This window comes from Leopardus geoffroyi, chromosome C1 (genome assembly GCF_018350155.1).
Source record: "Leopardus geoffroyi isolate Oge1 chromosome C1, O.geoffroyi_Oge1_pat1.0, whole genome shotgun sequence".
Taxonomy (NCBI): domain Eukaryota; kingdom Metazoa; phylum Chordata; class Mammalia; order Carnivora; family Felidae; genus Leopardus; species Leopardus geoffroyi.
The window spans coordinates 177,416,245-177,438,049 of NC_059328.1; the positions used below are offsets into that span (position 1 = coordinate 177,416,245).

The 21,805-nt window shown below is 38.2% G+C and overlaps 1 protein-coding gene across 4 annotated transcripts in view; it reads right to left on the minus strand.

The window, feature by feature from the left end:
• The window catches only part of HIBCH (3-hydroxyisobutyryl-CoA hydrolase), a 95,149-nt gene that overhangs the window by 10,623 nt on the left and 62,721 nt on the right, over positions 1-21,805 (minus strand). For 3 of the 4 annotated variants that reach the window (XM_045480517.1, XM_045480516.1, XM_045480515.1), the window contains 5 exons: positions 20,688-20,833; positions 18,516-18,602; positions 14,514-14,609; positions 13,499-13,557; positions 12,727-12,808 (listed from right to left, as the gene is read on the minus strand). In XM_045480517.1, the coding sequence (XP_045336473.1) occupies positions 12,727-12,808; positions 13,499-13,557; positions 14,514-14,609; positions 18,516-18,602; positions 20,688-20,833 (470 nt within the window). The remainder of the gene's footprint in view (positions 1-12,726; positions 12,809-13,498; positions 13,558-14,513; positions 14,610-18,515; positions 18,603-20,687; positions 20,834-21,805) is intronic. The other variant, XM_045480518.1, reaches the window with a different exon arrangement.

The following is a 21,805-nucleotide window of genomic DNA, read 5'->3' on the forward strand; positions in this document are numbered from 1 at the left end:
GGAAGAACTTCATTCACAATGCTAAAAGGTGTTCTTAAAGGAGTGACACAGCCAACTTTGATCTCTTCTAGTCTGCAAAGTCAATGAAGCTCCAATTCCCTTTCCAACAGGGCTGTATTATATAAACCCACAATCATGTACCTCAGAACTACAATGATGTCTAATTGCCTGTGTCCTCTTTCTTGGTTTGGCACTTTATATGCAATCTAGAATTCTCAAAACACAAACTCTATCTTTGCTATACTTCCTCATTTGGCTACCAATTAATTTCATTAAAAAGGCCACTTAACAAGAAAGCAATCCCATTTATAATTGCACCAAAAGATAAGATACCTAGGAATAAATAACCAAGGAGATAAAAAAACCTGTATTCTGAAAACTATAGAACATTGATGAAAGAAACTGCAGATGACACAAATGGAAAGATATTCCATGCTCATGGATTAGAAGAACCAAATACTGTTAAAATGTCTATACTGCCCAAAGCAATATACGGATTTAATGCAATCCCTATCAAAATACCAACAGCATTTTCCACAGAACTAGAATACTACCAAAATTTATATGGACGCACAAAAGACCCCAAATAGCCAAAGCAATCTTGAGAAAGAAGAACAAGGCTGGAGGTATTACAATCCCAGATTTCAAGATACACTACAAAGCTAGAGTAATCCAAGCAGTATGGTACTGGCACAAAAATAAACACATAGACCAATGAAACAGAACAGAGACCCCAGAAATAAACCCACACTTATACGGTCAATTAATCTACAAGAAAGGAGGCAAGAATATACAATGGGGAAAAGATAAGTTCTTTAACAAATGGTGTTGGGAAAACTGGACAGCTACATGCAAAAGAAAGAAACTGGACCACTTTCTTACAACATACCAGAAATAAGCTCAAAATGGATAAAGACCTAAATGTGAAACCTGAAACCATAAAACTCTGAGAAGAAAACACAGGCGATAATTTCTTTGACACTGACAGTAGAAATATTTTTCTAAAAAAAAATTTCTTTTATATGTCTAAGGCAAGGGAAACAAAAGCGAAAATAAACTACTAAGAGTATGTACACACACACACACACACACACACACACACAAGCTTTTGTGCAGCGAAGGAAACCATCAACAAAATGACCAGGCAACCTACTGAATGGGGAAAGATATCTGCAAATGATATGTCCAAAAAGGAATTGATATCCAAAATATATAAAGAACTTATACAACTCAACACAAAAACAATCTAATTAAAAAGAGGCAGAAGACATGAATGGACATTTTCCCAAAGACATATACATGGCCAACAAACACATGAAAAGCAATTCAGCATCACTAAGCATCAGGGAAATGCAAATCAAAACCACCACAAGATATCACCGTATACCTGTCAGAACAGCCAGCATCAAAAAGACCAGAAACAACAAGTGTTGGTGAGGATGTGGAGAAAAAGGAACTCTTGTGAACTGTTGCTAGGAATGCAAACTGGTGCAGCCACTGGAGAAAACATTATGTAGGTTCCTCAAAAAATTAAAAATAGGATTACCATATGATCCAGTAATTCCACTACCAGGTATTTACCCAAAGAAAACAAAAACATTAATTTGAAAAGATACATGCATCCCTGTGTTTATTGCAGCATTATTTACAATAGCCAAAATATGAAAGCCAGCCAAGCATCCAACAACACATGAATGAATAAAGAAGATATGGTGTGTATATACAATGGAGCATGACTCAGCCATAAAAAAGAATGAGATCTTGACTTTTACAACATGGATGGACCTAGTGTGTATAATGCTAAGCGAAGTAAATCAGAGAAAGACAAATACTGTATGATTTCACTAATATATGGAATTTAAGAAAATAAACAAAGAAAAAAAGAAAAACAAAAACAAAAACAAAACAGACTTAAATACAGAGAACTGGTGGTTGTCAGAGGGAGGCAGGTGGAGGAATGAATGAAATAGGGTAAAAAGGCCGTGTAAGGGGTCCTCCAGTTGTCTGTGCTTGTGCACACACACATAAATACACAAGAGGAAAAAAAAAAAGGGAAGAAAATTTCATTTGAAAAGCTCCACTGGTTCAGACATTTCATGAATTAGTAATTACAGATATTTCCTAAGACGGACATCATATTTATAGAAAGAGTAGACTGGCAATTTGACACACTCAGGGTTTGAACTCGAGTCCAATAACTCAGCAGAATTCCAGTTCCACCACCTCCTACCTGATCGATCTTAATTTCCTCATTAGTAAAATGGATATAGTAACACTACCTACCTCATAAATGGTATGGCAATACACAATGTGCACCATGTCAGTCTATTTATACACACATTTCTCCAAAGAAGATACAAATGGCCAGCAAGTATATGAAAAGATGTTCAGTATCACTATCATTAGAGAAATGTAAATCAAAAACCACAATGAGCTATCATGTCATAGCCATTAGGATGGTTACCATCAAGAAGACAGAAAATAATGAGCTGGCCAAGAGTAGAAAAATTGGAACCTTATGCACTGTTGGTGGGTGGTAATGTAAAATGGTGCAGCTGCTATGGAAAACAGTATGGGGGTTCCTCAACAGTTAAAAACAGAATTACCATATAATGCAGCAATTCCACTCTGGGTATACATCCAAAAGAATTAAAAGGGTCTTGAAAAGATATTTGTACATCCATGTTCATAGCAGCATGTTCACAAGAGCCAAAAGGTAGAAGCAATCCAAATTAAATGTCCATCAACAGGATGAAGAAAATGTATTATATACGTACAATGGAATATTATTATTCAGCCTTAAAAAGGAATGAAATTCTGGCACATGCTACAACACGTATGAACTTTGAAACATTATGCTAAGTGAAATAAGCCAGTCACAATAGGACAACTGCTGTATGATTCCACTTGTGTGAGGCATCCAGCATAGTCAAATTTACAGCAGCAGAGAGCAGAATAGTGGTTGCCAGAGACTGGAGGGAGGAGGAAATAGGGAGTTATTATTTAATGGGTATAAAGTTTCATTCAGTTTTATAAGATGAAAATGTTCTGGAGATTGGTTGTACAACAAGTGAATATATCTAACAAAAGTGAGGTATATACTTAAAAATAGTTAAGATGGTAAATTTTATGCTGTATGTATTTTACCCCAATTAAAACACACACACACACACACACACACACACACACACACACACACACACAGCATGTCAACTGGAGACTTTGGTTAAGGTTTCCCTAACGTTTAAATAGCCCAAACAGCTTACATGGGTTGTTTGGCACGATGAACAACCTACACCCAAAGGGGGATTAAAGGAGATTGGAGGAATTCCAACCATAAGCATTAAAAAAAAAAAAAAAAGTGTATTGGAACATTTGGAACATTGAAGGGAAATCTAAGAAAGGAAGTGAGAAGCCATAAAATAAGGTACTATGAAAATTGCATCAGTTGTAAAGAATTTACAAGTTACTCATATTTGTTCTTTTTTTAAAATCCATGTTATCCTACAGTGATTAGCAGTAAAAACTTTAAAAATCTAAACAAAGGGTAAAAAAGCTTATGTTTTTATTTAATGATTAGCCAAGTATATTGAAAAGATTTTGTTCTTCCCCGTGAGCAATCATGGAAAGGAACACGTACACAGAATAGATGGTTGCAACTTGGAACTTAAATAGACCTACAGAAGGAAGACAGGAATCCCTGAAGAGCCCACAGGGATTAGGAGCAATCCTAGAAGCTTACTGACAAGTAAGCTTGTCACAAGTATTAGAATCTTTTAAAAATTTTGTTCAAATTTTGATCTGCAAATCTTTCATGGAAGCACTGAAAACTATCTTCAGGGTTTTTTCTTGATGTACGCTTCTGGTTGAGATAATTAAAAGGAACCCTGTATCTAAGCTCTAACAGGGAAGCCTCAGTGGGGATTTTTTGATCCTCACACCATGTTATTCCCAGCAGATACTAGTATTGTGGAGCCACATTCATTCACCAGAGCTATAGGTCAACTGAAAAAAAATGAAAACCTATCCTCCCAATGGGAGTGCTTATGGTGATCCCAGCTGTCATGGCTGGCTTGCCTTTTTGAATACATAATCACCATACTGCCAGAGGTACAGAAGGAAAACTGAAAGAATATTTGAGTTCTATGCCTTGATTTTGGCTTAGGCTGGTGGTTTTCAAATGATATGTCTAGTTGCATATCTGTACTGCTTTAAAGTGACATCATTTAACTTATAAGGTAAGGTGCTACATGACTATTTTCAAATGAAATTGCTAAGTGCATACTTAATTGGGCCCCATTGCTGGGGGAAAAAACAAAAACAGGAATACTAGTTTCTATATTGCTCTGGAAACAAGAGAACCAGCTTAAAGTCAGAATCCTTGATATATAAAATGATTATTCACATTTATGCAAACATTCCTAAAAGTTAATGGTGATATTAATTTTTTGAATTAGGCTGGTCTACCTACTCTAATTTATGCCTATCCTTGAACGCTAACAGACTTGTAATTACTAAATAAGACCCTAGACTAACTTAAGATTTCCACCTTAAGAGTATAGTAACAATGCAGAAATATTTCCATCTTCACAAGTAAAACTTTAAATTTTTGTAAGTTTTCTGACAACTGAAACACTAAAATTATATGAAAAATACCATCAGATAAGGAAGAGCTAAAACACCTTTTCTTTATAGTTTAAGGAGGGGTACCTGGGTGGCTCGGTCAGTTAAGCATCTGACTTCGGCTCGGGTCATGATCTCATGGTTTGTGGGTTGGAGCCCTGTGTCAGACTCTGTGTTGACAGCTCGAAGCCTGGAGCCTGCTTCAGATTCTGTGTTTCCCTGTCTCTTTGCCCCTCCCCAACTCACACTGTCTCTCAAAAATTAATAAACATCGAAAAACAATTTAAAAAAATAAAGTCTAAGCGGGGGGAAGAGTTAAGATGGAGGAGAAAAAGTAGGGGGACTCTGGGCTTTCCTGGTCACTCGAACACAGCTGTACCGAAGTCAGATCACTTGGAACACCCAGGAAATTAAACTGCGGAGTGGCAGAAGGATCTCTGTGGTTGAAGGGAGACAGTGTGGCAGGTGCATGGTGTGTGGAAGTGAACTGCAGGACAGAAAAACTGCGGTGCTGAGGAGGAGAAGGAACCCTTTCCATGGAGAGACAAAAGGGAGAGAATGATAGAGGGGTTGAGAGACTGCAGCACTGGGTCCACACAAGAGGAAAACCTCTCTGGACCATGGACTAGAGGAGCAAGAGGTACTGAGTGTCACAGTTTTTTGGTTTTTTTTTGTTTTTGTTTTTGCAAACACCATGTGGAGCTCAAACTCTGAGGTTTTTAAGTGCGTGATTGTCTCTGGAGCAGAGCTGTGGTGTGTGCTCCTGGGGAAGAGGGAGCTGGACCCAGAGTGCAAGCAAGGTGTAGGGATCCCCAAGGTCCATTGGGAAAGAACATTCCCCTTCCTGGAGTACTTCCGGAAGGTGCCAGCAAAAGGCCTTTCATTGGTAGGGGACAGAGGTACACACAGAAAGCATATAATCTTGTTACTGCTTTTAGTGGTGCTACACCCCAGACCCCCTCGCACTGCACAGGTATGGAACTATTTTTCTGGGACAAAGGATGTCAGACACAGCATGGAGAGGCTCTACTCTGGGGGGGGGGGGGTCCATGCTGTGTCAAATCCCTTAAGATTTCGCATTTTAGATCCCAGCTGTGCACCAAAGAAAAAAAATGCAGGAAAGCTGTTGCTCAGGGCCAGGTGACTGCCCTCACTATTCTGTGAAGGTTTCCTGAATAGCGGGGGGAGGGGGAGAAAAGACAGTAGGGTGGCACCATTTCCCGCCCCCCCCCCAACACCAACATGGTGGTACTTCAAAGAGCAACACAATGGTCCCCAGTGCAGGTGGGACCAGCTTACACCAAACCCCACTGCCCCCTGTGCCTGGCAACTGCTTATTTACTGGGGCAAGACTGACTCTGAGCCAAAGCATGCAGATCTCTCCTCCAGAAGACCAGCACAGTAAGCATCCCCGTGTACCAAGTGCACTGAAAATCAAATGCTTCAAAGCATCACCTGCAGTTCTGGTGGAAATAGAATCAGGATTACTTTTTTTTTTTCCTTTCTTCTTTTTTTCTTTTGGAATCAGGCTTATACATTTTTGTCTTTTACATTTCCTTTTCTCTCTCTTTTTTTTTCCTTTCTTTTTTTTCCATCCTTTTCCTTTGGAATCAGTATTATATTTTTTGACTCTGGTTTTTTTTTTTTTTTTTTTTTCTTTCATTCCTTTTCCTTCTCTTTTTTTTATCAGGCTTTTTTTCTTCCTTTTTTTCCCCCAGGCTTATTTTAACAAATAAATTAAAGCACACTGAATTAAAGGTCCAACCCCCCCCCCACCCCCCCCCCCCCCCAAGCAAGGAGGAGCTCTGCAGCTGACTGACCAGTGGGAAAGCACAGCCAATCTACAACAGTACAGTACACACAGTTTACACCAGACACACTTCCTGAAGTGCCAGGCCCTGGACAGTGTATGACCCCCTTTTAATGTAGTAGCATTACTCTCACGCACAGGAAACGTAACAAGCTTTCAAAACATGCAAAACACAAAAACTTAGCCAAAATGACAAGATGGAGGAATTCTCCCCAAAAGAAAGGTCAAGAAGAAATCCTAGCCAGGGACTTGCCCAAAACAGACATAAGCAATATTATCTGAACAAGAATTTAGAACATCAGTCCTAAGACTACTAGCTGGGCTTGAAAAAGCATAGAAGACACCAGAAAAACCCTTGCTGCAGAGATCAAAGACCTAAAAACTAGTCAGGCTAAAATAAGAAATGTGATAACTGAGATGCAAAATCAACACGATAGAGTCACAATGAGGAATGAAGCAGCAGAGGAGAGAATAGGTGATATAGAAGATAAAATTATGTAAAATAATGAAGCTGAAGAGAAGGAAACAAAACTATTAGATCGTTAGGGAACTCTACAATTCCATCAAGCGAAACAATATAGGTATCATAGGAGTCTCAGAAGAAGAGGATTGGGAAAAAGGGGTAGAAGGCTTATTTGAGCAAATTATAGCTGAGGATCTCCCTAACCTGGGGAAGGAAACAGGCACTCAAGCCCAAAAGGCACAGAGAATTCTCCTCAAGATCAACAAAAACAGGTCAACAGCACAACATATCATAGTGAAACTTGCAAAATACAAAGATAAAGAGAGAATTGTGAAAGCAGCCAGGGACAAAAGGTCCTTAACCTCCAATGGTAAACACATAAGGTTACCAGAAGATCTATCCACTGAAACGTGGCAGGCCAGATGGCAGTGGCAGAAAATATTCAATGTACTGAATGGGAAAAATATGCAGCTAAGAATGCTTTATCCAGCAAGGCTGCCATTCAGAACAGAAGGAGAGACAGAGGTTCCCAGACAAAAACTAAAGGGGTTTGTGACCGTTAAACCAGCCCCGCAAGAAATTTTAAGGGGGACTCTTTGGGTACAGACAGAAACCTCCCCCAACCTCCAAAAGACAAAACAAAACAAAACAACAACAACAACAACAACAACAACAAAGCATCAAAGACCAGAAAGGACCAGAGAATCACCAGAAACACCAACTCCACAGGTAACACAATGGCACTAAATTCACATCTTTCAATAATCACTCTGAATGTTAATGGACTAAATGCCCTAATCAAAAGACCTAAGGTTTCAGAATGAATAAAAAAACAAGATCCATCTATATGCAGCTTACAAGAGACTTATTTTAGACCTAAAGACACCTGCAGATTGAAAGTGAGGGGATGGAAAATCATCTATCATGCTAATGGACATCAAAGGAAAGCCAGCATAGCCATAATTAGACAAACTACATTTTAAAACAAAGATTGTAACAAGAGATGAATGAAGAAGGGCATTATATCATAATTAAGGGGTCTATCCATCAAGAGCAGCTAACAATTGTAACTATACCCACAATTTGAAAGCACTCAAATATATAAATCAATTAATAACAAACTCATTGATAATGACACAGTAATAACAGGGGACTTTAACATCCCACTTACAACAAAGGGCAGATCACCTAAACAAGGAAGATCATCAACAAGAAAACAATGGCTTTGGTGTTGTTGTTTTTTTTATTACAATTTTTTTTAATGCTTATTTATTTTTGAGAGAGAGAGAGAGAGAGAGAGAGAGCGAGCGAGCAAGCAAGCACACACACGCGAGCTGGGGAGGGGCAGAGACAGAGGGAGACACAGAATCCGGAGCAGGATCCAGGCTCTGAGCTGTCAGCACAGAGCCCAATGAGGGGCTCAAACTCCCGAACTGCAAGATCATAACCTGAGCCAACGTCAGATGCCCAACTGACTGAAGCCACCCAGATGCCCAATGTAAACAATAGCTTTAAATGACACATTACACCAATGGGCTTAACAAACATATTCAGAACATTTCATCCTAAAGCAGCAGAATACACATTCTTCTCAAGCGCACAGGAACATTCTACAGAATAGATTACATACTGGGTCACAAATCAGCCCTCAACAAATATAAAAAGATCAAGATCATACCATGCAGATTTTCAAATCACAATGCAATGACTTGTAATTAAACACAAGAAAAAATTTGGAAAGCCCTCAAATACATGGAGGTTAAAGGGTATCCTACCAAAGAACGAATGGGTTACCAGGAAATTAAAGAATAAAAAAATGGAAGCAAACAGAAATGAAAATATGACAGTCCAAACTCTTTGGGATGTAGCAAAGGCAGTGCTAAGAGGAACGTATGTTACAATTGAGGCCTATCTCAAGAAGCAAGAAAGTTCCCAAATCTTGCACCCAAGCAAGAAAGGTGCCCAAAGATCTGGCACCTAAAGGAGCCAGAAAAGGAGCATAGAAAGCCTAAAGCCAGCAGAAGGGAAATAATAAAGATTACAGCAGAAGTAAACAATCTAGAAACAGCAACAACAACAAAAACAGTAGAACAGATCAACAAAACCAAGAGCTGGTTCTTTAAAAGAATAAACAAAATTGATAAACCTTTAGCCAGATTTATCAAAAAGAGAAAGGATCCAAATAGACAAAATCACAAAGGAAAGAGGAGATATCACAATAAACATTACAGAAATACAAATTAAGAGAGAATACTATGAAAAAATATATGCCAGCAAACTGGGCAATCTGGTAGAAATGGACAAAATCCTAGAAACCTACAAAGTACCAAAACTGAAAAAAGAAGAAATAGAAAATCTGAAGAGACCTGTAACCAGCAAAGAAATTCAATCACTAATCAAAAATCTCCCAACAAATATAAAACCTCCTAGAGTCCTGGGCCAGATGGCTTCCCAGGGGAATTCTACCAGACATTTAAAGAAGATTTAATACCTATTCTCAAACTGTTCCAAAAAAATAGAAATGGAAGGAAAGCTTCCAAACTCATTCTATGAAGCCAGCATTACCTTGATTCCAAAACCAAAGACCCCACCAAAAAGAATTATAGGCCAATATCCCTGATAAACCTGGGTGCAAAAATTCTCAACAAGATACCAGCAAAGTGAATTCAACAGTACATTAAAAGAATTATTCACCATGATCAAGTAGGATTTATTCCTGGGCTGCAGGGCTGGTTCCATATTCACAAATCAGTCAATGTTATACACCACATTAATAAAAGAATAGATAAGAACCATATGATCCTGTCAATAGATGGAGAAAAAGCATCTGAAAAATACAGCATCCATTCTTGACAAAAACCCTCAACAAAGTAGGGACAGATGGAAAATACCTCAACATCATCAAGACCATATATGAAAGGCACACAGCTAATATCTTCCTTAACAGGGAAAGACTGAGAGCATTTCCCTTATGGTTAGGAACAAAGCATTTCCCTTATGGTTAGGAACAAAATAAAGATGCCCACTCTCACCACTACTATTTAAGACTAGAAGTCTTAGCCTTAGCAGTCAGGCAACAAAAAGAAATAAAGGGCATACAAATTGGCAAGGAAAAAGTCAAACTTTCAGTATTTGCAGACGACACGATACTCTATGTGGAAAACCCAAAAGACTCCACCAAAGAATTGCTACAACTAATGCATGAATTCAGCAAAGTCGCAGAATATGAAAACAACGTTCGGAAATCTGGTGCATTTCGAACAATAATGAAGCAGCAGAAAAAGATATCAAGGAATTGATTCCATTTATAATCGCACCAAGAACAATAAGATACCTAGGAATAAACCTAATTAAAGAGGTAAAAGATCTGTATTCTGAAAACTACAGAAGACATGAAAGAAGTTGAAGAGGACACAATGAAATGGAAAAACATTCCTTGCTCATGGATTGGAAGAACAAACATTGTTGAAATGTCTATACTGCCCAAAGCAATCTACACACTTAATGGAATCCCTATCAAAATATCACCAGCATTCTTCGCAGAGCTAAAACAATCCTAAAATGTGTACAGAACCACAACAGACCCCAAATAGCCAAAGCAATCCTGAAAAAGAAAAACAAAACTGGAGGAATCACAAGTCTGGATTTCAAGCTATATTACAAAGCTGAGGTCATCAAGAGAGTATGGTATTGGCACAAAAACAGACATATAGACCAATGGAACAGAATAGACAACCCAGAAATTGACCCACAACTATATGGTCAACAAATCTTTGACAAAGCAGGAAAGACTATCCAATGGAAACAAGGTCTCTTCAACAAATGGTGTTGGGAAAACTGGATGGCAACATGTAGAAAAATTGGAACACTTTCTTACACCAGACACATTCAAAATGTATGAAAGAGCTAAATGTGAGACAGGAAACCATCAAAATCCTACAGTAGAACACAGGCAGCAACCTCTTTAACCTCTGCTAGAGCAACTTTTTAGTGCACATGTTGCCAAAGGCAAGGGAAACAAAAGCAAACATGAACTACTGGGACCTCATCAAGATCTTCTCTGCACAGAGAAGGAGACAATCAACAAAACTCAAAGACAGCCTACACAATGGGAAAAGATATTTGTAAATGACATATATGATAAAGGGTTAGTATCCAAAATCTATAAAGAACTTATCAAATCCAACACCCCAAAAACAACCAACCAGTAAAGAAATGGGCAGACGTCATGAATAGACATTTTTCCAAAGAAGATATCCAGATGGCCAACAGACACATGAAAAGATGCTGAACATCACTCATTATCAGGGAAATACAAATCAAAACCACAATGAGATACCACCTGGCACCTGTCAGAGTGGCTAAAATTAACACAAGAGACAACAGGTGTTAGTAAGGATGCAGTGAAAGAGGAACACTCTTGCACTGTTGATGGGAACACAAACTGGTGCAGCCACTCTGGAGAACAGTATGGAGGTTCCTCAAATCGTTAAAAATAGAATTACCCTATGATCCAGCAATTGCACTAGGTATTTACCTGAAGGATACAAAAATACACATTGAAAGGGGTACATGCACCCTGATGTTTATAGCAGCATTATCAACAATAGCCAAACTATGGAGAGAGCCCACATGTCCATCAACTGATGAGTGGATAAAAAAGATGTGGTGTATACACACACACACACACACACACACACACACACACACACACACACACACAGGAGTATCAGGCATCAAAAAGAATGAAATCTTGCCATTTGTAATGACATGAATGGAGCTAGAATGTATTATACTAAGCAAACTAAGTCAATCAGCAAAGTAAGTCAAATACCATCATTTCATTCATATGTGGAATTTAAGAAACAAAACAGGTGAATATATGGGAAGACAGGGAGGAGAAAAGAGGGAATCAAATCATAAGAGACTCTTAACGATAGAGAACAAACAGAGTTGATGGAGGGAGGTGGGTGGGAGATGGGCTAGACGGGTGATGGGTACTAAGGACAGCACTTGTGATGAGCACTGGGTGTTATAAGTAAGTAATGAATTACTGAATTCTATTCCTGAAACCAATATTGCACTGTATATTAACTAAGATTTGAATTAGAAAAAAGAAAAAGAAAGTATAAGGAAACACTTTTTTTCTTTCCTTTATGTAGAAGTCTGAAATATTCCAAGTTTCATAATTATATTGTAGTTCCAAGCACATCAGTATCCAGTGTGCACTCCTTTACACAAAAACAGCTTTTCTTCTGCTGTTACCTGTTGAGTCACCTTGTAGAAAGATCAAAGTGTGCCTAACACCAGCGAACACTGCTTAAAATTCAGCTATGGCTATGGATGGGGCCTCTTATTAGTTTGAAAAGGATCATTTTTTTTTTTATTTTTATCACTGTTGCTTAGAAAGACCATATATTGATCTGCTGCATATTAAATAGAATATATAGATTAAAGGCACAAATTGCAATATATTATAAGAAGACTATTCTCCAATGACCCAGCCTTTCTAATAAAAATGTCCTTAAATGTTTCTCCCCAGGACAAGGAGGACTACAGGGAGATGAAGCATGCTTACTGAAGTCTCTGTTACAGTCACAGGACCTAAAAACAGCTCAGCTTTGCTATAAACATCCAGCAGGTAGACAAGACACTTGGGTATAGATAAAGGTTTTGTGAAATTGCTTTCTGAGTCTCAAATGAGCTCAGGAAAAAAACCAAAAAACAAAAAACTGTGCAGTGTCACCACCATGGAGCTCTGATGCCCTTCAAGGAGGTTTCCCTATCACAAAATCCACCACACTCAGAGCAGAAATGAACCATATATTACCTTCAACTGTTCTAAGGCAAAAGATGAACCATCTTGCTGTAAATTTTCAATAATCTGTTCCACAGTATTGGCTGAGAAGCAACTATAAAAAAGGAAACACATGATTTCACCAATCTGCAAGCAATTTCTTCTTTCCAAAATAGCAATGAATATAAACACAGGCTTTCCCCAAACTGCATTTCAATAATGAAAAAATTTCCAAGATACTTTACAGGATGATGAAATAAAACACTGCTTCTCTGGGTGTTTGCAGTCTGCTTTCATTAATTCAACACAAAGCCAAATTTTTCTTTTTTTTGCTTTCTTGCGTCTATTATATGTAAATAAATATTGTAACTGTGAAAAACTGATGCTTCTAAAATTAGAGGTAGATGTCTTATTTTCCAGTAATTTTCCTCCTCTTATGTTCCTTAAGCCAGTCTGTCAATCTCTCAAATCACTGCACAAAAAAATTCTTGGCTGATCAGCTTCATAAGAACTCTGTAAAAAATGACTTTACAAAAATAAAAGATAATTCAATTGTTATTTTCTAGCCTCTTTCCCATTAAAAAAAGATGTTTTGCACTAAAATGAATCAGCATGATAAAGTATATGGATTTAATCCCTCTGAAAGAGTAAGCAAGAAGCTACTTTAAAAAGTGAAAATAAAAGCACTATGCTATCTAATCTCAGAATTCAGTGCATTTCCAAACACAATGTAAAAATGTTAGCAAATTCAATTTAATACAGTCCTTCCAAAAGAACAAATATACTAAGACCTCCCTTTAAGTACCTGTTTATTTTGTCCATGTGTTCCTCAAGTATAAAAGACTTGTCTTGATCAATCTTGGACTGTTTGGGAAAAAAAAAATCTCATAATTAACTTGAAGTAACCCAAATCTTCTAAAAATCCTTTAAAATGTCATCAAATTTAATAATACACTTTGAGTCAAATTATCACTTTCAGTCAAATTATATCCAACAAGCTCATAAATAACTGAAAATCCAGACTGTATTTTTCCAGAGTAGGCCTTAAAAGTGTGAAAGGCAAAATATGTTCTTGTATTTTTATGTAGAATTCATTATATATGCTACATCATTAAAATATGTCAATGAATTAAGCATTTTAAGGGACCTGAGAAATCATCCTGTCCAAATTTCCATTTGGTATGGAAATTCCTACAACATGACTGTTATCTCTGTAGCGCTGACCTCCAGGGACAGAAAACAGTACCTCAGGAAGGAACTCACAAATGATTGAACAATTAGGATTTTTTTTTTTTTATTCTGGACCAAACTAGTCCTTTCCTGTTTATAGTGCTAGTTAATCCTACTTCCACCTCTCTTCTCACACAGAACAGTTTCGTGTTCCCTCACAAACCAGGTCCAGTCCTTCTATATTAGCTACAGGTATGACTGGGTCATAGCAAAGTATAGCAGGGCTCCACATATCCTTGTTTGTTCTGGGTACAACACTTTTACTAATAAGACTAAGCCTGAGTTAGTTTTCAGGCAGTTCTATTATGCTGCTATTTTTTTTAAACCAGTCCCATTGTAGGCTACATTTCTCCTGTGCTATACTTTATAAATTTGGTACTTTGGATGGAAATTCAAAATTTTCACTTATCTCTATTGTGATCCTGTGATTTAAAATAAGAAATACAAGGGCAACCAGCTGGCTCAGTCAGTCGAGCATGTGACTCTTGATTTTGGAGTTGTGGGTTTGAGCCCTAACTTGGAGGTAGAGATTACTTAAAAATAAAATCTTAAAAAAATATAAAAAATACATATTTAGTCTTTGCCCATACATTTGTTCTTTGTTGCTGGCTCTTAGCTCCCCCAAACCTTGGAATTTCTCTAAACAGGGCATCGTTTTGTAGTATTTGGTCTTTTGTCCTGGGTTCCTAAAATAAAGGTGAAATGGGTCTTTTGTTATTCATAACAAGCCCCTTCAGACCACACTAGAGTTCAAGTTAATGAGGGGACTTCTGGAAAAGAAAGGGGCTGACTTCCAGGGAAACCAACCAGTGATTAGAGGGTGAGACTGAAAGTCCCTCCCCCACACTAGTACCACCTCCCCACTTCCCTCCATCTCCAGTGAGGGGAAAGAGGTTGTGGACTGAGTTCAGTCACCAATGGCCAATAGTTTAATCAACAGTGACTACATAATAAAGCCTCCATAAAAATCCAATAGGATGGAGAGCTTCCAGGTTAGTGAACACATCTCCAAGTGGGCAAAGTGGTACACCCCAACCTCACTGGGACAGAAGCTCCTGGGCTTGAGACCCTTCTAGACCTTGCCCTGTGTACCATTTACTGGACTATTCATTCGTATCTTTTACTGTATCCTTTATAATAAACCAAAAACACTGTTTCCCTGAGTTCTATGAGAAATTCTGGCAAATTCTCAAACCCAAGGAAGGGGTCATGAGAACCCCAGTTTATGGCCAACCAGTCAGAAGTGACAAGTTGGGACTTGTGACTGGCATCTGAAATGGGGTCAGTTTTGTGGGACTGAGACATTAGGGTGTGGTATCTGATGCTAACTCCAGGTAGACAGGATTAAAACGGAGTACTGGACATCCATCTGGTGTTGCAGAGAATTGCTTGATGTGTGCACACACATTTGGTGTCAAAAGTGTTATGAGTGTGGTAGTAGTGGGAGAGTAAAGGAAAACACAGAGAGTGATTTTTTTAATCCATATTCTTTCGCCTAATTTTTTTTCTTAGTTTCAAGTCAATTTGATCAAAATGCTGTCAACAGTCTCATCCAATTCACTGAGAAAAATTCTAAAAAACTGAAAAAGGCCAACATGACTTTATTTATAGACTAATACCCTCAAATTTAACAGAACTGTTTGATAAGGCCCTTCAACTCCCACACACTATAATTCATGCTATATTTACCCAACATGAGAGACTGTCAAATGCTTTGACAAAAATCTGGTGAAATCCTCATGTGCTTTGTGTTCACAGTCATAGCACTGAACATTCAGGGGCTCTGTGAATCCATATTCATGTTCTTGAGTTCTGGATAAAATTCTTATACTATTTTTCTAAAGATTTCCTCCCCTCTCACTTCTCTGTTATGAATTCCTAATAATAAGATATTAGACCTCCTGGAATAATACCTCTAATCTTCCTTTCTCTTCATTTTCCATGTTATTAACCTTTCTGTCTTGTTACAGTTTTCTTCCACCTTCAATTTTAATCTAATCTGTTGTGGGGTTTTCCCCTTTTGTTAATCACACTTCTCTTTTATTCTTTGACTACTTTATTTTATTGCTTTCATTTTTAATTTTTATTTTTGAGAGAGAGAGAGACAGAGCATGAGTGGGGGAGCGGCAGAGAGTGGGAGACAAAGAATCTGAAGCAGGCCCCAGGCTCTGAGCTGTCAGCACAGAGCCTAATGCAGGGCTCGAACTCTCAAACCACAAGATCATGACCTGCTCAACCAACTGAGACACCCAGACGTCCCTGAATACCTTACTTTATAACTTCTGTTCTTATTTCACAGATGAAATATTTTCCTCTTATCAGAACCATAAAAGTTTTAACAGTTATAGTTTTTCTTCCTTTCCTTCCTCCCTCTTTCTCTTTCTCCTCCCTGCATTGTCTGCTTGTTTCAAGTGCCTTCTTTGTTTTTACACTTAGCATAAAAAATTTTAGTGTGAAGTATTACAATTAAGTAGCTTTATGTGTAAAGTCAATCGTAGTTATAGGATTATCAATTGTCGGAAGCATTACAGATATCAGGCAAAGACCTGGATGTTCCCTGGAGGTGGGGGGGGGGGGGGGGAGGGGAAGTCCTCAAGTGGCAACATCTATAGTTTTTTTTTCTTTTTCTTCATTCTTTTTTTTTTTTTTTTTAATTTTTTTTTTCAACGTTTATTTATTTTGGGGACAGAGAGAGACAGAGCATGAACGGGGGAGGGGCAGAGAGAGAGGGAGACACAGAATCGGAAACAGTTTTTTCTTTTTCTTCAAATGTACTGCTTGGAAGTGGGATGGTGCCATTGACCGAATGTTTGTGTCACCCCAAAATTCATGCTGAAACTTTAATCCCCAAAGTGATGGTATTTGGAGATGGTGCCTTTGGGAGATAATTAGGTCAAGAGGGTGGAGCCCTCATGATGGGATTAGCATCCTTATAAGAAGAGACCTGAGAGAGTTCACTTTGCTGTGTAAGGACACAGCAAGAAGGAGGTCATCTGCAAACCAGGAAGAGGGTCCTCACCAAGAATTTAACTGACACCAAATCTTTGGAATTTCCAGCCTCCAGAACTGTGAGAAATAAGTTTCTATTGTTTAAGCCATCAAACTTAATGGTGTTTTTATTATAGCTGCCCAAACTAAGATAGAGGATATTTAATAGTTTGGAAGCTAACTAGAAGAAGAGGCTAGGGGTATTCCTATTCACTATGTTATGCCTCTTTTTTTTTTTTTTTTGGAAGAACCTGCTCCTTTCCCTCAGTCAGCAAGGTCTGTTTGATTTGATCTAAGGAGTAAATTTCCAATCTTCAGTCAGGCTATGAAAGGTTAGTTGCTGCTACAGGAGGAAGACTTCTGGAGGCCTAACTGCTCCTTATAAAAATTTGAAGGGATCCTCTTGTTTTTTCTGTCCATCTCCACACCCCAGTCTTCAGAGGACCCTGGTACCTTACAGAGCACACACAGCAAGAACTGGCTTGCTTCTTACTGCCTTCCCCCACTGAAAGATAAGACTTCAGTGTTCTCAAATCTAAAGTAGCTGCCCCCTAGGGGCGCCTGGGCGGCTCAGTCAGTTAAGCTTCTGACTTCGGCTCAGGTCATGATCTTGGCAGTTCGTGAGTTCGAGCGCTGCATCGGGCTCTGTCCTGACAGCTCAGAGCCTGGAGCCTGTTTCAGATTCTGTGTCTCCCTCTCTCTCTGCCCCTCCCCCGTCCACGTTCTCGGTTTCAAAAATAAATAAATGTTAAATAAATAAATAAATAAATTTAAAGTAGCTGCCCTCATCCTTCTGTTTTCAGCCTTCCAAAATATTGACATCTCATTCCTGCCACTTTCTCCTTTTCTGTTCTTTGTGGATTTGCACCTTTTTTATTCCTTCATTACAATTAAGTGGGGTTTTAAATTTTTTTTTTTCAACGTTTATTTATTTTTGGGACAGAGAGAGACAGAGCACGAACGGGGGAGGGGCAGAGAGAGAGGGAGACACAGAATCGGAAACAGGCTCCAGGCTCTGAGCCATCAGCCCAGAGCCCGACGCGGGGCTCGAACCCACGGACCGCGAGATCGTGACCTGGCTGAAGTCGGACGCTTAACCGACTGCGCCACCCAGGCGCCAAGTGGGGTTTTAGAAGGGAGCATGTATTCAACCCATCAAGTTTAATAAAAAGTCATATAACATTTTTAGAGAGTTTTGGCTCTTAAAAGAAAGTTAAATAACATAAGGAATTACAAGTGACACTGCGATATATTTTATTATTATATTTAGATATGTACCAGAGTTTCACTTTAGCAGCTCAACAGGGTCAACACTGAACCATCCATTACAGACATGTCACAGTGTACTGTAAAAAGCCCTTGCAAGGGCCAATCACAAGGTTATGCACTGATATTCACCAGCAATGAGAAGATAAGCTGTGCAGTTGTGCAGCAAAGAAGTCGTCTTCTCAGATGACTATCCTAACAATTGTGAAGCAGTGATCCTTCCATCAAGCTTTAAAGAAAATTAATCTCAGCATATTTATATCCACCAACTGCTAATTGTTCAATCACTCCCTCTTTCCCATGAATTAATCTCTGAAGTTAGAATACTGAAAGATTACCTTTGTATGGTAAGCTTCTAAGACATCCGCAATATTTTCTTTTGAAGGTGATTTTAGGGCTATCAAATCTTCTTCTAACATGCCCAACTAAAAAAGGAAAAAAAAAAAAAAAGAAAAGAAAACACTTGAAACCCAAAAGAAACAGACTTTTTTTTTTAGGAACCTTATATTCTTTTTAAAAATACTTGTCTTAAAATTATGATGTGCTCTCTTCAGCTGAATCAGTGAAGGAAATTTTCTCTGAAGTTGAATGCACACACATTCCCACACAGCACATACCTTGCAAGGAATTGGATAAAGATGGAAGAAAATAAAGAGGAGAAAGAGAGACATTCATCTTTGTTTCTCTCTGGCTATTAGACACTTGAAATGTAGTATTGCAACCAAAGATCTGAATTACAAATTTTAACTAAAATTGCCCCACATGTGACTAATGGCTACTATAGTCAATGCACAGCTATACCATACAGCCACACTTAACTCTCCATCTATATCCCTCACATACCTGTTCTAAGCTCAACAAATGGGACTTTTTATTGTTTCCAAAACGTACCAAATGCTTTCCTGCCCATGAGCTTGCTTATTACATGTTTTCTCTATCCAGAATGCCTTTTCCTGACAAAACTGATCTTAAGGCTTAGCTGAACTGCAACCTCTGTGGGAAAACTTCCAGTCCCTTCTTATAAGTTTTCCCTCCTTTCAATCCACTGAGTACTTTCTCTGTATGAGAGAGAAGGGAATAGGTTGTGCATTAGCACTGTCTCCCATCCTTAACTAAATTCTGCTCTATTCAAGATTGTCCCTCCAGAAGAGATAATGGACTCCTATGTTTGCTTCCTATTACACCTAAAGAGAAGAATGGGACCACCCCCTACTCAATGTGACTGTGGATGCCCATAACATGGAGAAAGATCTGAAACTTCAAGCAAATGTGATAGAAGGCCCTCCTAACAGTGTACAGGAAACAATTTTCAACTTTGTGTACTTTATACTTTTTTTTTCTTAATGTTTATTTATTTTTGAGAGAGACAGACAGAATGAGAGTGGGTTAGGGGCAGAGAGAGAGGGAGACACAGAATCCAAAGCACACTCCAGGCTCTGAGCTGTCAGCACAGAGCCCGACACAGGGCTCAAACTCACGGACCGTGAGATCATGACCTGAGCCAAAGTTGGACACTCAACCAACTGAGCCACCCAGATGCCCCTGTACTTTATACTTTTTTATAATATTCCTTCTCCTATCCCAAAACATCTCCTTCAAGATCAGATATTCATTTAGAGACCTATGTGCATCCTGGAAAGCTAAGTTCACCCCATAGTTCCAGAAATGGAACACATTAATGGAGCACATTAGCAAGGTGGGCTAGTTGATACAGGCTAACCCACTTTCGGGTTCAAGGGTGATATAAGCCAGTTCAATGAGAGTGAGCTAAGCCAGTTGAAGCAGAATAAATCCCAAATCTCTTACTGGGAATTCTGAGGCAAAACCACATTGAATTGGATTTTCTCTTACATTTACCACGAAGAGATTCAACTACTATGGTAGAAACTGCCATCCCCATTTGGAAATGAGAAAACTGGGTGATAAAGAAGCTAAATTCAACCTAGGATTTAAACTCAAGCTGTCTGTCTGCAGTTCTCTGTCACTATGCTATACTGTGCTAAGAAAATCAGCCACACTGTTAAAAAGAGAGACAGATAAGCAACATGTGTCCCTTGCAACAGATACTCTTTAGAAAAGTTTTTAAGACTATTTTACAAATGGAACCCTTAAATGCACTGGTAAGGAAACTCACAATTGAGAAGACCTTTCAAAAATGTTTTTATAAAAGCCTATCTTTTTATATATAAATTTAAATCTTTATATATTAGGTTTTCTTAAAGAAGGTGTGGGGTTTTTTTGACCAAAGTGTAAGCATTCATTAAAAACTAGGCACTGACAGTGTCAGGCAAAACAGCCCTGAATCCAGATATAATTCTCTCCATTTTGCACATAAGGAAACATGATTGGAGAGCTTAAATACTGTCTCAAAGGTCACACAGCTTTAAGCGGCAGATCCTGGATTCAGACCCATGTCTAACCAAAAGCCTGTGATCTCAACCACTCATAATGCCTCCATGGACAATAGGAATTATTCTAACAACACAAAATGCAATCATCCAAGCAATTACCTTTTCAGAATCCACAAAATGTGTCGCAATTCCTGCTGCATACACATCTCTTCCTTTCAGTCTGAATCCAGTTAATGCAAGGAAGTAGCCAAGTTTTCCTTGAAGTCGTGGCAAAAAATAACCTCCACCCACATCAGGGAAGAGTCCTGTAATAAAATAATGGAAAGAGATATCAACTCAAATGAAAAAAAAGAATGTAACTCTTTGAGATCAGATGGCCATCTCTCTCCGGAATTTGAATCTATACTAAAAATATTACTAAACTAAGTACTATCCAATGCAATCAAAATCATAAAAGACTTGTTATTAAATTGTGCTAACTTGAGGTTTTTTTCAAAATTTTCACATCTTACTGCCATACAAGTCAAAGTATTTGACAGCATAATTTTCTATATATAAGTAGTACTCAGTAAATACTACCTAAAGTTTCCTATTTTTGATCATCTCTGAAATAGTAAAAACCGAAAGAATACTTTCTTTCCAAATGATAAGCAAAGAAAAAATATGCATAATCCAATATTATGTGAAAATTCATTATCATTTAAGTCATAATCTATTCCATTAGTCAATGATATAATATTCAAGATATTTAAAGCGATGCCATAACCTTTAGTCCTACGAAGAACAAGTTTACACCTAACAAAATCACTTGCATTAACTCTTTTCTTAGCCATCTTTTTTTAATTCCCTTATTAAAAATTCCTTATTAAAAATGACTGAAAGTAGCATTGCAAATATTTGCCAGTACTTTTTGGTATTTAAGAGCTCCTTAAATAACTGTGACCCTCTTGTTTTATAATCCATGTATCTAAGATTGCTTCATTTATTCAAGTTGAGACTAGAACACAGGCATTCAAATTCTTCCCAATTCTACTTAACAAAAAAGTTCTTAGACTTGAAAGAATTACCATTTTACTCTAAATATCTCTTAGCATCTCAAATAAAAAAGGTCTAAAAGGGAATTCATGAGTTCCCCCAACTGCCATCATCTCCCTTCCAATATCACTCACCTCAATAAAGCAAGCACACAGCCATCCAGCCTGGACACCTTCTTCTCATAACCACCCCTTTAGCACCCACCAGTGACTATGACCTATTGATTCCTCCTCCAGAAAGTT